Below are 15614 nucleotides of genomic sequence, written 5' to 3'. Positions count from 1 at the left end.
CCTGCAATTATTTCAAGATTCAAAAAACTCTCAAGCTCAGAGGACAATTGCCAATGAATGCATTTTAAATACCTCACATAAAGCAAGATAAAATGCCAATTTTCGATTGAGCAGAGAATAATACATTATCCCAATTGAAAATTAACAAAGGACCTTAATTTAGAGATTAAATGAACAACTTCTTTGTTGTGGAGTATTTTCAGCGTTGTAGCACTTCACTACAACTGGGCTACTTTGTAAAATAACAGTGCTATGTAGAATAATGGTTAAAAAAATAACAATTGAGAAATGTGAAATGGTTGAGCTGGATGTATATTTTTTGTTCACAATAAAAACATAGTAAGTTAATTATCTTGTGATTAGCCATAACATAATGTATATAGCATGAAAGCGATTCCCCATTCTTTTGTGTTAAAGGAACTGAGAAACGACCTTGTATTACATCATTACTGCTTCTTTCACCTGCGGCCTAGCTATACTGACGAGCCTACATCTCCCACAATGCACTCGACGCGACTCGTTTCCGGTCCTGCGCCGTTTCTGGAGCGGATTGGAACCTGGAGTCAGGATTCGATAAATGAAGGGTCTTTTGCAGAAAAGGTAACGTCTTTTCCCATAAATGTACATCACTTTTCGTCTAAATGGCGACGCCGTTTTTTAGTAAAGGTGCAGCCGGTTTGTCCTGTTCGCTCGGGGTTTCTCTGAACCGCCTCTACCGTTGACTGCACGGCGGTGAAGAACATCGACTCCGGTTTGAGGGTTTGCGTCTCCGGTCCATCCGCCATGCCGACTGTTCTTTGTTACATTTTAGTGAAGAGGAGCCGCTCAGATCGGAGTTAAAACCCGGCTAGAGTTTGGGAACGATTCAAATCCTGGATCCCATCTCCTACCCGAACTGCATAGGCTAACACGCGTGCTCCAAGTGCACCGTCTCTACCTTAAAGCAGTTACTATTATTACACATCACTATTGAGCCGGGAAGTCTGACGTATTCAGTCCAACTGAAGGGTCCATTTACATGTGTATGCAGCTCAAAAGTTCTGTTCTAATACACTGTGAAAAGTCGTTCCATTATCTAAATGTGTATATTTTCATAGAAAAGGGAAGTCCTGATCTTTATTTATTTAAATAAAGTTCTGCTGTAAACTACGTTTTCCTCTATTTGTAGGTTAGAATAATGGCTGAGCAGATGCCAGATGAATTAATCTGTGAGTATGAATCCAGATGCTCCTGAATTGTGTTTGTGTGTGTGTGTGTGTGTGTGTGTGTGTGTATGTCTGAGAGAGAGAGAGAGAATCAGTATGGCTGTGTGTGACAGTTGTCATCTGTGTCACAGGGTGTGAGGACTGTGGACAGTACCATGATTCTGAGTGTCCTGAGCTGGGACCACTGGTGACCGTCCAGGACTCATTCGTCCTCAGCCGAGCACGGTGAGGGACAGTGTCTGGGTTCACTGACTGCAACTAAATTACAAAGTTTGAGAAACGTGCCATTCTATTTGCTACATTTGTATCAACACACAAACCCACATTTTATAGTAAAATGGTCAAATAAAACAATGTTACATGCATCATAAAACTAACTGATTTTTGATTTGGCACGTTGCTTTGCCTTTTTATAACATACATACTATGTTTATGTCCTGGTTTAGATCCTCTCTACCAAACAGCCTAGAGATCAGAGAGGTGGCTAATGGGGTGGAAGGGGTGTTTGTCCTGCGACGGCTGGTCAAGAGGACCAGGTTTGGGCCCTTTGAGGCTAAAAGGGTCTTCCATCTTGAGAAGGAAGGAACATTTCCTCTGAAGGTGCAGAGAGATTAATTCTGACCAAGTTTTTTACAGAGAGAGGACAAATAATTTCTTACAAGAATGGATTTGATGAAATATTTTAAATTCCTTCCTTATGCCTTCGGCAGATTTTCCAGAAGAATGGCATTGTGGTGTGTTTCGACTCCAGTAGTGAAGAAGACTGCAACTGGATGATGCTAGTGCGACCTGCAACTGACCACAAACACCAGAATCTGACGGCTTACCAGCAGGACGACGATGTGTACTTCAACACCTCCCAGGTACCTGCTCCCATTCTAAATCTGAGCCTTTCATTTAGTTTCTAATAGAAGATTAGTTAGGTTCCATGTTTGTGTGTGCTGGTTGTTTCCCAGGACGTGCTCCCAGGAACAGAGCTGAGAGTCTGGTATGGAGCCTTTTATGCCAAGAAAATGGAGAAGCCCATGCTGAAGCCTCCAGTTCAACCCCCACCACCATCCATAACAGGTAGGTAACGCTGCAGCCGTAATGCCTTTCACTGGACAAACAGTGTGAGTTGATGCTGAAAGATTTTACTCTCTTCTCAGATGTGACATCTTCATCTGCTGAAAATGACCCCTCAGAGAAATCTGGAGCCCACATACCCTCAGCAGCTGAAGAAGATGGTGCAGGTAAGATAAAGATCCAGGAGTAGAAGTCAGACTGTTTCAAATTTGGTTGCACACATGCTCGACCCCCTGTTTAATCCTGCCCTTCACAGGGAACATGCTGGGTCATCTTGAGGAGGTGAAGAAAGTAACAGTGCTTGCAAGCGATACACTCTTGCCCCAGCAGGAGAGCCTGGTTGGTCCAGATGAGGACGAGGTTGCCCTACCTGCCATCCAGCCAGGAGCCAAGACAGGGCAGGGCAGAGGGAGGAGAGCTAAGGGACGCAGACCTGGAGCCACAGCCATCACAAACAAACATAAAGGTAATCAAATGGTTTAGAAATGCATATAATTGCTGAGAGTTCGCTCATAAGGCCCCACAGCAGTGTTGATGAGGGAGGTGGCAGGCGCTGAATTTCCACTTGCTCTACCAACATTTTTACACTGCCAGCCCAGGGATTGAACTGTTGACCTTCTGGCCAAAAGCTCACTGCTCTAACCTTTTTTAGACCCACACTGATCCACAGAGCAGAGGTGCTTGTTATTCCACAGGGGTTGCATTTCACAGTGCAGTGCAGTCAGATATAGGTCTCGCTTTTCTCCTCTACTGGAAAAAGCAATTTGTTCTCTTGCTTTACTGCACAATCACCATCACTGTTACAGTTTTCTGTCGCTGTGGAGTGTGTATAACGCAACATAAAACAGCAGTAGGTTTAGGTACATGCTGCTGAGGTTGTCAGATAACATTCTAAGAAAATGTTGCTAATCAATATCTGTTCAGAGTACTGTTCAGGTAGGGGAGTCCTCACAAGATGGCTCCCATGTCCACCAGCAGTTAACTCACATTATCTATATAAATATTGAGCTCAGCAATCGAGTATCAGATTGACCTCTGTTGCCATACGACGCTGCATGTATTGTAATTTCACATGTGTGCAGATGTTAGGCCCACAGTGGAGACCTCAGAGCCAGTGGCCCCAGAGGTGGTGGTGGCGGCGGCAGGTCACGCAACTGAAGACAGTGTTCCAGACAGTGGAGCTGTCATGAAGAAACACAAAGCCAGAGAGTATAAGAAGGTTTACCGCTGCTCCCTCTGTAACAAGGTCTTTCAGAACAGCAGCAACCTCAACAGACACATCCGATCTCATGGTATGTGCGGGTTTTCTAAACTCTGTTTTTCCTCAAAACAGTCTTTAATTCATTATCTCTCTGAATAATTAGTCAAAAAAATCAAATAGTCAATCGCAAATGAGTGCATGTGTACTATTTAGGTATCTTTGTGCTCTTACACGTGCATCCTCCCAGGTGATAAGCTGTTCAAGTGTGATGAATGTGACAAGTTGTTCAGCCGTAAAGAGAGTCTGAAGCAGCACATCTCTTACAAGCACAGCAAGAATATGGTGGGTAACACTCCAAACTGTTACCTCAAGGGCTTTTATTTAATGTGTTGGTTAATGTCTTCTTCTACTGTGGACCCACCAGCCTGACCAAGAGTACAAATATAAATGCAACACATGTGAGAAATCCTTTCGCCTGGAGAATGCCTTAAAGTTTCACAACTGCCGGACAGGTAGGATAATCTTTTTGTTTGTTTGTTTTGTTTTCCATAAATATTTTACTGATCACACTTCACATCTTATCCTGTTTGGTTTCATTCATTGCAAAACAGATGACAAGACATTCCAGTGCGATATCTGCTCGCGCTTCTTCTCCACCAACAGCAACCTCTCCAAGCACAAGAAGAAGCACGGTGAGAAGCTCTATTCCTGTGAGATCTGCAACAAGATGTTCTATCGCAAAGACGTCATGCAGGAGCACCACAGGAGGCACGGAATGGGTGAGTCGCACAAGAGCGGAAAGTTTTACTGTAATGTTATGCTTCATTGTTTTAGGAAGAGAGGCATGGAAGAAAAAATGTAACATTTACTTCATATTTGCTTGTGTCATTCATGCTGAAATTGATCTTATTCTTCCTGATTCCACTTTTTACCAGATTGAGTACAATTATTTAGATTTGTGTACCTGCCAGTACCAATACAAGCACTAAAAACAAATATAGCAGCGACCAGTGTTAAATAAATGGAGCAACTTCTGCTAAAAAGAAAAAAATTCACCTGAGAAGTTTCATTGAGTATGAGTACAAGTATACAAAGGCAGGATAGGACCCAATGCCGCTACTGGTTTTGGCATAACAACATTCCTACTTATTTTAATCAAACAAGTGCAAAGCAGTAGATTCCACCCACACATGCTGGGCAGCCACAGGGTGCCATTTGAGGGTGTGATAATTATTAAACATATTCACAACCAGTAAGATCACAGATGGAAAAAGCTCTAAAACTCCTGAGCCAATCATAGGAAGGCATGACAACAAGAGCTGAACAAACATGACAACACCTTTCCAAGAAATTATATTGTTGTCTGGATGGTGCCGGGCAGCAGAATGAGAACATACTGTGCTGCCAGAGGCAGAGGAAGGTGGTGCTCAGGTTTCTTCTGGTACTTCATACACTAATGGCAGAAGTCAAGGATAAACAGTTTTAAGATGTTTATTATGTTCACATTCATGTAACGTTATTTTAGTCATGGTTTTGCTGTCTTACATTGTACATTTTTACATTTTACAGATGTGTCTTTCATTTAAACAGAACAGAGTAGTTTATTGTTTGTAGGTAACGGTGTCTTTTTTAGCAGCCTGGCATTGTATACCCGAGATTTAATGAAGGTTGGTGAAACGGTGGACACACTCATGCCGCCTTCAAATGCTGCAGGGATGAAATGAACTGTAGGAAAAATTACAGCTGTGGAAAATAGTGCAGAATTTACTTTTAATCATCCACCCACCCATACTTCTAGCTGGGGACCTTCTAGCAGCGCTAACCTCTCCAGTATATTTAGTTTAATTTATGACAGGCTGAGAAAAATTTGATTTTGTGCCAGGATGAATATACACATTTATAATTCAAATTATTTTAAATACATCTTAGAAACATCTCAATAAGTGTGTAGAAAGTTCTAACTTGAGTCATTCTAGTTGCTTCTGTTACTTCTGCTGGCCCTATAAGCTCTATGCTGAACTGACCCCATAATGCATCTGGGCAGGACCAAAGCACATGAAGAGAGAAGAGCTGGAGGTAAATGGGGAAGAAGGGACCAAATACAGGAAAGAGCCGTCTCCCTGTCCCATCTGTGGAAAGGTGAACTGTGCACAGTAGCTAAGATTAATGACACAAAAATGCACCACAGGTGTTCTCAGGTACTTTATCAGTGACATGCTTAATGTATGCGGATGTGTGTGCACAGGTGTTCTCCTGCAGGAGCAACATGAACAAGCACCTGTTGACTCATGGTGATAAGAAGTACACATGTGAGATCTGCGGCCGCAAGTTCTTCCGTGTGGACGTCCTTCGAGATCACATTCACGTTCACTTCAAGGTGGGAAAGTGAGGAAGGAAGACTTTTCCAATCTGATACTGAAAGTTGAACCACATCAAAACTGCAAGAAATGCTCTAATGACACAGAAAAATTGAGTTGTACACGCTGCTACTTACCTCAGGTTGTTTTATTCAAAAGGATCGTATTGATGCATCTTATTTCAGATAGTGTCCATCCTGTCTCCACTGCTTACCTCTCAGCATCAGCAATGTCAGGGCTTTTGCTGTGGTAACACATTAGGAAAACATACAAACTACCTCAAATTCTGCATAATTGCTTTCTGTCTGATTCTCACAACTCTACACTATGAATATTTTTACTCCTGGACAATTGGAATCATAGACTATCTTGTTCTCTGTGCTGTTACTCTCTTCTGGAAAATGGCATTTGCTGCTGTTTAGCTGAGGAGACAGCTGTCCCAACAGACTACTAACACAGAAGTGCCATTGATATGCAAAGTTTACCAGCCAGCAGAGAAAGCAGCAATGCTCCTTAACACCTAATTTCCACTATCATCACACATTAGATTTAGATAACATCAATTAACTTACATAAATTATCAGGTTGACATGTTTTACCATACCATACTGTATGCTTAGTACATCCCAAACATGTGTTTTCACATACAAACATGGATGGAATTGTGAGTAAACTTCCACCCAAAAAAGAATCTACATTTCTTTTCTCTGGAATAACTTGAAACTGACAAAAGTAATTTTAAAAAGTAACACATTAGTATAAATGATTCATAATCATTTCCCAAAAATTCTGTGAGGGACATTTTCAGACATGAAATTCTAAATATTTTGTTGGATTAGGGCAAACTCAGATTGTAACTTCTTTTATTACATTACATAAGTTTCGTGTTTTTTCAGGAAAAAAAGTGGGTTTCTTCTTTTTTGTGGAAGTGTATTAACAATTTCATCCATTTAAAAAACACAAATGTAAGGAACCACGTTGTATGGAGCTTAATATAGTTAAGTCGAAGGACTTTTGTATTATTATGAGGAATAAAAAGAACCAGGTGTAACACCACATGGGTGAAATTTTGATTTTGCTGTGCTAATTTTAAGACTCACATGCTTATAATGCACCATGTTAGATAAAAGATTGATACATACTTCCTTCAGGACATAGCCTTAATGGACGAGCAGGAGAGAGAAGACTTCATCAGAAAGATCGGCATCTCAGCAGGCAACAGCGATGACACGGATGAGGATGAAGATGAAGATGATCCAGAGCACCACAAGTACAACTGCAAGAAATGTCAAGTAAGGACAGACAGACAGACGTGGAGAATGCCTGCAGACATCAACACAGACTGTATATTCTTATCAGGACCCACTCATTAACTTGTAATCATGCTCAGAGAGTTGGTTGAAGTACATGTTAGTATAAAAAGAGTTTATTCTTTCTTCAGTTGCCTTGAGCAAAGTTCACAACACGGTCATGGCTATTTAAGAATCACAACTATGGTATCAGAGATATAAAGGACCCCTTAGATGGAGCACAGTACACCTACAAGGAGTGCACTAATCTGTTTTTTAATAATGATCACACACAAATACAAAAGCTTCTGACCTTTGTGTTTGCAGCTTTCGTTTGCAAAGGGGAAAGATTACCTAAAGCACATCATGGAGCAGCACAAGGAGAGAGGCTACGGCTGTGGTATCTGTAACCGACGCTTCGCGCTAAAAGCCACATACAACGCACACCTGGTCATCCACAGAGAGCAGCTGCCTGACCCTTCAGTGCAGAAGTAAGACTCCAGGAAGTTGTAGTAAAAATGTGTACCAGTTTACACTGTTGGTGGTGCTGTTTCTGCTTGCACAGCCTTGAAGAAGAAGGCTGAAGTACCAGATAAGTATGGAGTCAGGGATGTCAGCTGATGTGTGGTGTAGAAAAAAAACCATGTGAAAAGAAGAGACAGAGCTGAAGGTGTTTTATAGGATGCAGCTGCAACATAAGTAGTGTGTTACTAATGATTTGTAATTAAACGTGATGATTATTGAAAGGTTTGGAGTGTGGTTATGATTAAGGGCTCAAGTCTTTTTAAGTTTGTAGCTAGGAACTAATTTGAACAGAAGTTAACCCGCTGCAGTACAAATGCTTTAAAGTGTACAATGTCTGATCTATTCTAAAGGTACATCCATCCGTGTGAAATTTGTGGCCGAATCTTCAACAGTATTGGTAACCTGGAAAGGCACAAGATCATCCACACTGGTGAGCAGCAGTCCCTGCAGAGAACTGTGTAGAAAATGTTTGTCTTGTCTGTATGATTGCTTCAATATTTACTTCAATATTTAATTTTTTTATCTTTTGTAGACGTACCAACAAATCTGTCCAGGCCATTTTAAAATATCTTTGGATTTCTATAACTATCTTTTGGATAGTTCATGTTTTTCCTTGTAAAACATGATGCACTAAAACCATAGGCTCCTACATGATCTGCTGCTCTGCCTTCGAACCTATTAGAAACGTTTTCTTCGTTGTGGACAGATGTTTGGGTGTGTTATGTTAAGGGTTTCCACCTGCCAAAACAGGGGTCCTTATGCAAGGGCATTTTCACATTCTTGTCATAAAGTTCTCTAATGTTCCTGATGTTTGATCTTCAGCACAATCCGCACCCAAGAAATTGCCGGGCTTCTGTTCTGTTTTGATTGTAGGAAAACCTCATTCACAAAACTGACAAAATACTAATATTAAAGAGCTACTCCAACAATTTATTACTTGCTTTCTATGGCTTTAGTTTAGCGCCGGTTTGTACATGCTTCTAAACCTCCCTCTGACTACCCTATATTAAAATATTTCTCTGCTTCTAGCTGAAAAACTCCTCCAGGTGACATCACCCAGATGAGTGTTTCATCATTAGGAGTTAAGATAATTTCATCTAGAGGAGCTGGAGGAGCCATGATTACAAACTCCATCGCATCAGGATAACACAATCTGAACTGTAGGGTTTCCATCAAGTGATGCCATCTGGAGGTGTTTTTTAGCTAAAATTAAAGAGATATGTTAATATAGGGAAGTCAGAGAGAACTTTAAGGGCATTCGTTTACATCTGGTACTCAAACTAGAGCCAAAAGAAGCAAGTTCAATGTGAGTGAAGGCGTCCTTTAATTTCATACTGCAGAGCTTCGCAGTTAGAAACGTTCCTTGTACATTTGTCATGATGTGTCATCAGAGTGTCATGTCCATGAACAGATGGATCCACTTTAACACCTATGGTAACACTGTGTTAAATAATGTACACTGCTAATTCCCATCACAAGGTCGAGATGCCAGTTTCACGCTCAGACACTCATGTTTCCAACTCACAAATTCTAAAGTTAAACCAGCTTCATTTATAAACAAAGTTAGCTCCTCCTGAGCAACACATTCATCTAGAAAACATTAATTATTATTGAAAAACCTTTTTAAAAATTGTGGTTTTTAACTCCGTAACATGCTGCTGCATAAGGTAACTACTAGTAATATTAATAAAACTATGAACAGTAATAATATTAGACAACACATTTGCTTAAGCCTTAACCCCAACATTGCATTTAGAGACAGGGTAACTAATTTCATGCATGTGATCATTAAGGGGTGAAGAGCCACAGCTGCGATAAGTGTGGCAAGTCATTCGCCAGGAAAGACATGCTGAAGGAGCACCTCAGGGTTCACGACGACATCCGAGACTTCCTGTGTGCAGAGTGCGGGAAAGGTCAAGTCCTCGCTCCTACATCACACACCTCATGACTTTTTATTTATTTTATTTTTTCTATTCCTTAATAAACAACAGTGATATTAGAGTAGTTGATGTTTCGGTCATTGCCATTAAAGAAATGTTTTCCCTTGTAGGCATGAAAACCAAACATGCACTGAGGCACCACATGAAGCTTCACAAGGGCATCAAAGAGTATGAGTGTAAGGAGTGTAACCGCAAATTTGCCCAAAAGGTCAACATGCTGAAACACTACAAGAGACATACAGGCAAGTCAGCAAAGCTGCGAGGAACTTAAAAATAAAGCATTCACAACACAGTTTTTTCATCTGACACTGACATTGCAAACTAGACCAAAACTACATGATGTATGTTTATTGTCATGACACTTGGCAGGTATAAAGGACTTTATGTGTGAGCTGTGTGGAAAGACTTTCAGTGAGAGGACAACTCTGGAGACACACAAGCTCATCCATACAGGCAAGTCTCATTTCACAGCATGTTAAAACCAGGCCACTCATTTGGTTACTGTAACTATTCTAAGCCACTTGTAAGCTGAAAATGGGAGACTGTAATTTAGCTTTTTTTCCTCGGATGTTCATAGAAAGCAGCCTGATTAATACAGCCAGCTGAAAAATAAGAAGCCGAACTAGCAACCATTCAAATTATAAGATGTTTTTTATAAAACTACAGAAAATTTTGCGTTGGGAACAGGGCATTAACATGGTTCTCTCTCTCTTTCTCTCGCTCTCTCTCGCTGCAGTTGGTAAGACCTGGACATGTGCGACATGTGATAAGAAATACTTGACAGAGTACATGCTGCAGAAGCACGTCCACCTGACCCATGAGAAGGTGGAGGCCCAGTCATGTCATCTCTGTGGGACCAAGGTGTCCACCCGCGCATCCATGAATCGCCACCTGCGACGTAAACACCCAGAGGTGAGCTAGGACAATCTGTCAGCATGTGTTTGACAGAAAGATAAGCTTATTGTTCTCCTTTATGCCTCTAGGTGGTATCCGTGAGAATCGATGAGTTTGATGACCTTCAGGAACCTTCGACAATCAATGATTCGTCTATCAGCATTGTGCAGGTTTGATTCAAATTCTGTTGTTTTGTTTGTTTGCTTGTTTTTGGCTCACGCTAACTGTACGAAACAGTAGCTTACAGCAGATAAGGAGACCCGATCACGGTGATCCTCATGACGCCAGTGTGTGTTCTGAACAGCTGAACAAATGATGGGGTGAATGTGCCTGTGTGCATGCTATGAGACATCACAGCCATCGATTGTATCAAATGTTTCACCTTCCTCCTTTAGCCCACCTTGACCCTAGAAAAAGATGGCATGTCTCAAGAAAGGACAAACCGACCAGTCCGGCACTCCAAGAAGAAGCAGAGAGTTCCAGCAGAGCCGGAGCTCTCTGAGCCTGAGGAGTATGTAGATTTCACAGAGCCAAGGCACGAGGCCATGGCTGAATTCAATGCTGTCATCGTTGGTGATGAGACGGAGACCAGCTCTGCTGTGCAGAGTATCCAGCAGGTACAATTATACTTTTACTTCTTACTATAATTTCTAATCTAAATTCTTACAAAGAAGCTTTGGTAATAGAGCCCATAAAAATAAAGACGAATATGTAAATATTAAACAAAATAAAGCTGCAACGATTGTATACATTTGAGTGAAAACAATGTTATTATCATTCTGGCCTTGTGGCTCTTTTTGTTATTTTTATTTATATCTATCATCTAATAAAATAAAAATGGTTAGTAAAGAAATATAATCTGCAAATCTAAAAACCTGAGATACCACAACACCATAACAAAATTATAGATGATAATACATTAAAGCAATTGTATAAAACTTTGTGACAGATGAGAAAGTAATAACTTAGCACTGCAGAATCAATGTGTAGATAAATCATAGTAAAATCATATAGTTATAACTGATTTATAATTCACAGCTTTTATTAGTATTGTCTTGACATCCCATATTAAGTTATAGGTGATAGTTTGACATTTGCTATTATTTAAGTTTTTAATAAATTTTTCATTACAGTGTTGTCATTGTTATTACAGTATGTGAACAAATACTGTAAGCAAAGTTTTTATTTCTTTAAACACAGTAATTCCTTAAAAACATTTTATAGTTGAATAATTTGTATGTATAACAGACATTGCTGATGAAACCTTAAGCATTTTTTATTTTGAAGAGATCATCAAACTTTTAAAACTGATTTTACTACAACCCCAGTTCAAAAAAAGTTGGGAAGATGTGTAAAATATAAATAAAAATGGAATGCAATGATTTGCAAATCTCATTAACCCATATTTTATTCACATTAGAATATAAACAACATATCAGATGTTGAAATTGAGCCATTTCATGGAAAATATTAGCTCATTTTGCATTAGATGGCAGCCACACATCAAAACAATTAAATCAACAACCAGGTGTCAGTCAGAAATTATTTTTATTTTATTATTTTTTTTTGATTGAGCTTCTTTGGCTGTTTCAGGTGGTGGTCCTTGCCGACCCCAGCGCACCATCAGCCTCCTCCCCTAACAGTTCGGTGGGGCTGACTAATATCACCGTTACACCCATCACCAGCCACGCCCCTGCTCAGTTTACCAGCCTGCAGCCGGTAGCTGTGGGCCACCTGACAGCCAGCGACAGACCCCTCACACTGGACAATTCCATCCTCACAGTCACCTTTGACACTGTCAGCGGCTCTGCCATGCTTCACAACCGTCCTGCCGAGCTCATTCCAGAGACTGTGGCTCCAAGCGGTGGACCAGCGCCTCAGTCAGTTGCCCACTTCATCAACCTCACTACCTTGGTCAACCCCATGGGCCACCAACTGGAGTCCCCGACACTGGCCTGGAGGTCAGTACCAGCAGCTGAAGGCAGCCAGGTCACCCCCGTGGTGGAAGGTACTCAAGGGGAGTGTCAGGAGGCCCAAAGCCAGGGCCCAGAGCCAGGACGAGCCAGCCAGAGCCAGCCACCCATTCCACAGCAGCAGAGTAGCTCTACACAGCAGATGTTCAGCTACTGAGATGAGACTGGAGGTGCTGGTCACCTCACACACACAGACATTGTTACATAATAAAGATTTCATAGCTGAACTGAAGTGTACAAAGCTTGGATCACTTTGATCACCCAGATGCCTCTCCAGCCCAATGGAGGTTAATAAAATGAAAGTGATTTTTTTTTTTCCCTCTTTTCTACTGACAAAACTAAGTGGCTGTTTATTTAAAAAGAAAATAGAGAAAGAATGGTACATTTAGCCAAAGTCCCTGAAACTCCTCTGGAAGATTTACATTTCAAACCAAAGCAACATGTTGAAAAATCTAATGCCTTACAAGCCTTTTTAAAACATGCATGTTTTCCAAGATCACCCTGCTGCTCAAAACATGACATCTGTAATAGTACATGAAGAAAGAAAACACACGTGCATTTGAACAAGTTCAATGAAAACCCTTGCTGGGATATGTACCAAGTGGCTAAGTCACGAAATGTTATTTTTGAATGCTGTAAACTAATTATTGTTGAACTGTATGGCAACCCCTGTGGAGCCTTTTCTACTGTTATTTTCTAAACAGAACATCTCTTTAAACTGGTTCTTGTTTTCATGTGTCTTCATAGACATTCAGGTGTGTGTGGGTGGTGTTTGTTGCTGATACTGTTGTCGGATTTGTAGGTGATTTTTAAAATGTATTCATTCAGAATTAATGATACAGTGATGACAAATCAACATAAACAACATCAACATTTTTGCTAATGTTAATAATACAATTGTCAAATCACCTGCTCCATGAATTACAAAAGTATAGCTCCACATAAAAGAGAATGAACAAACTGCCTGGCCGTACTCAAGGCTTGTCATGCATTTTAAAGATTTGGTGCTTTATAATGCAAAAACCGAGACAGAATGGCCTTATATTCACATTTAGTCATTTGACAGACTCTTTTATCCAAAGTGACATACAAGTGAGATACAAGACAAGCAAAAATAGAACTCGAGAAAAAATTAAAGCAGAGTGCTATGAGAAGAAGTTATTCCATTTCATGAGATCCATTAGTGGAAAAAGTCTTATTTAAATATTTAAGTGCATAGAAAGTTGAGAAATAGTTTTGTTTTTAGCTGTTTGTTTGTTTTTTTATATTAGGAGTGAGAGTAGCCTTCTTAAGCAGCGGATAACATGGGCCACCTTAAATGGGGTGGAGAAGGTGTATTAATGATTTGTGTAATGGCTGATATTAGTGTGGGTGCAGCTGTTTGAAGCTGATTGGAGGGTATCTTATCCAGACGGTAAGATGGGGGTAAGATAGTTAAAGAGGAACAGGGTTGATGCGTCATCCTCAGAGTAGAAAACGAGAGCGATGTGCTGTTAGATGAAGTTTAGCAGGATGTGTCCATCTGACAGGTTGGAAGTGTGTTGCAGAAGGTAGCAGGGGCCATGTCTGTATTGAGGGTGGAGAGGACCTCTAGTGGGGACCAGGTTGCAAAGGCCGGGAAGAAAAACTGCTCAGGATTCAGAGACCTGAGGTTGTGGCAGAAAGTTACAAATCGGCTGGGAGTATGTAAAGGGAGAACAGTGGTGAGCTGAATAAAGACAAATGCAGAGGACTGACCAAGATGATGGTCCGGGTGAGAATTAGGTCCAGGTGGTTGCCACTGGTTCAAATGATTTGGAGCTCTTATTTAAAATGAATGAGGTGGCAGTGGTCTGGGTAAGGGTATGCAGGTGAATATGACATCTTCTGTGAGAGTGATGTGTCCTGCATTTGCAAAGAAGAAAAGGGATCTGCTAAAAGCCTTTTGGGACTAGAAGAAGAAGGTTAAGGTGAAGCACAGCAAAGAGATTAATAAAAAGGTTTCCTTGCTCGATGAACTCGCTGGTTTTCACACAAGTTGGATGGGCCCCTCAGGTGCTTTGTTAATTCGCTGCAGCTGAACCCCCACCCCCCGAAACCTAACTAATTTGTGTGCCTTTGTTAGGTCAAAGGTGTAAATGCTCTGCGATTACTAAGCTGAAACTAATACCAACAGCAGATCAGATAACCACTTCATCAGAAGAGCAAACCTTTCTACCTCCCTCACAGTTGTAAACATAAGTAAGCATGATGAATAGTTCTAATAGGTGGTGGTAAAGTCATGCACACAAATAAAATTCATAGTATTGTTACTTTATACATATATATATATAGAGAGAGAGAGAGAGAGAGAATTTTATTACTATCGAAATACTCAACGAAGATTTTAATTTCATTTATACAGAATATCATGCACAGTAACAGTTCAGACACATTGTTCATTTGAAGATTCATTAACAAAACATACCATCAGCAGCAGCTACATCCTTGTAATTAGTGTTACCACACACACTTTTAAGAACTACCAAGAACACTGAATGATGGGAGGAACAAAATACACTGGAAAGAGTTCCCTCTATAATATGCCAGCCCAAACCTGAGTTGCCACCTGCTAACATGCTGTCACAAGCTGAGACTTATTACACTGTGTCATTCTGAAAATGAGCAACACAGAGGTAATTAATTACTTTTATACCATCTCATCATAGATATTTATAACATGTCATTTTTTTTGTGAAAGATAGTTCATGCTGATTGATGCATACATTTTCCAGTATTCCAGAGTAAAAAAGACTTGTTGAATTTCAATTAAAAGTAGCCAATATTCACACGTTGGAGGAGAGTGGAGGATCCTGATTTATTTTCTTCTTGGTAATCAAAGCAGCAAAGCAGATAAAAAGTGCTGATTAATTAACACGCCAATAAAATTTCCTTTTGCATTCTAACGCTCAAAAGGTGTGGCACCACTCCGAAGAAGAAATTCACACTTTGTCATAGGATGAAGGGCACTAACCCCTCGAAGGGCCTCATTCTCAGTGCCCACCACTTTCCCTCTTTGTCTGCTGCTTACGGTAAAAATTCCTCAGGGGAAAAAGTCCTGGTCTCTTACAGACAAAAAAGATCGCCTTATTGTCTCAGCCGCCTCCCTGGTGACCTAAAGTTAGTTTTTATACCTTGTCATACCAG

General features: G+C 40.6%; 1 protein-coding gene across 2 annotated transcripts; it reads left to right on the top strand.

Annotated features, from left to right (window-relative positions):
- The first annotated feature begins 486 nt into the window (after nt 1–486).
- prdm15 (PR domain containing 15) lies at nt 487–13167 on the top strand. Of its 2 annotated transcripts, XM_067494374.1 has the most exons (24): nt 487–600; nt 1169–1208; nt 1337–1430; nt 1652–1805; nt 1916–2068; nt 2162–2273; nt 2354–2437; nt 2527–2736; nt 3353–3562; nt 3719–3813; nt 3896–3983; nt 4083–4250; nt 5516–5610; nt 5717–5848; nt 6980–7120; nt 7445–7608; nt 7993–8072; nt 9436–9555; nt 9693–9824; nt 9952–10035; nt 10319–10494; nt 10566–10646; nt 10872–11093; nt 12070–13167. In XM_067494374.1, exons 1-24 carry the CDS (start codon nt 502–504, stop codon nt 12604–12606), a joined length of 3471 nt encoding a protein of 1156 aa, XP_067350475.1. In that variant the 5' UTR covers nt 487–501; the 3' UTR covers nt 12607–13167. The 2 variants fall into 2 exon arrangements, with proteins under 2 accessions (XP_067350475.1, XP_067350474.1); XM_067494373.1 differs by having other exon boundaries at nt 3896–4250.
- Nucleotides 13168–15614: the final 2447 nt, after the last annotated feature.

This window comes from Channa argus, chromosome 24 (assembly GCF_033026475.1).
Source record: "Channa argus isolate prfri chromosome 24, Channa argus male v1.0, whole genome shotgun sequence".
NCBI classification, from domain to species: Eukaryota; Metazoa; Chordata; class Actinopteri; order Anabantiformes; family Channidae; genus Channa; species Channa argus.
This window is presented reverse-complemented; position numbering and strand designations above follow the sequence as displayed.

What these genes read in the sequence shown, in the direction of transcription:
- prdm15 (XM_067494373.1), top strand. Translation starts at nt 502, where the DNA reads ATGCACTCGACGCGACTCGTTTCCGGTCCTGCGCCGTTTCTGGAGCGG. An exon ending in AAGGAACATTTCCTCTGAAG is followed by an intron (nt 1,806 to 1,915) that starts GTGCAGAGAGAT and finishes TGCCTTCGGCAG; the next exon opens with ATTTTCCAGAAGAATGGCAT. An exon ending in CCTGTCCCATCTGTGGAAAG is followed by an intron (nt 5,611 to 5,716) that starts GTGAACTGTGCA and finishes GTGTGTGCACAG; the next exon opens with GTGTTCTCCTGCAGGAGCAA.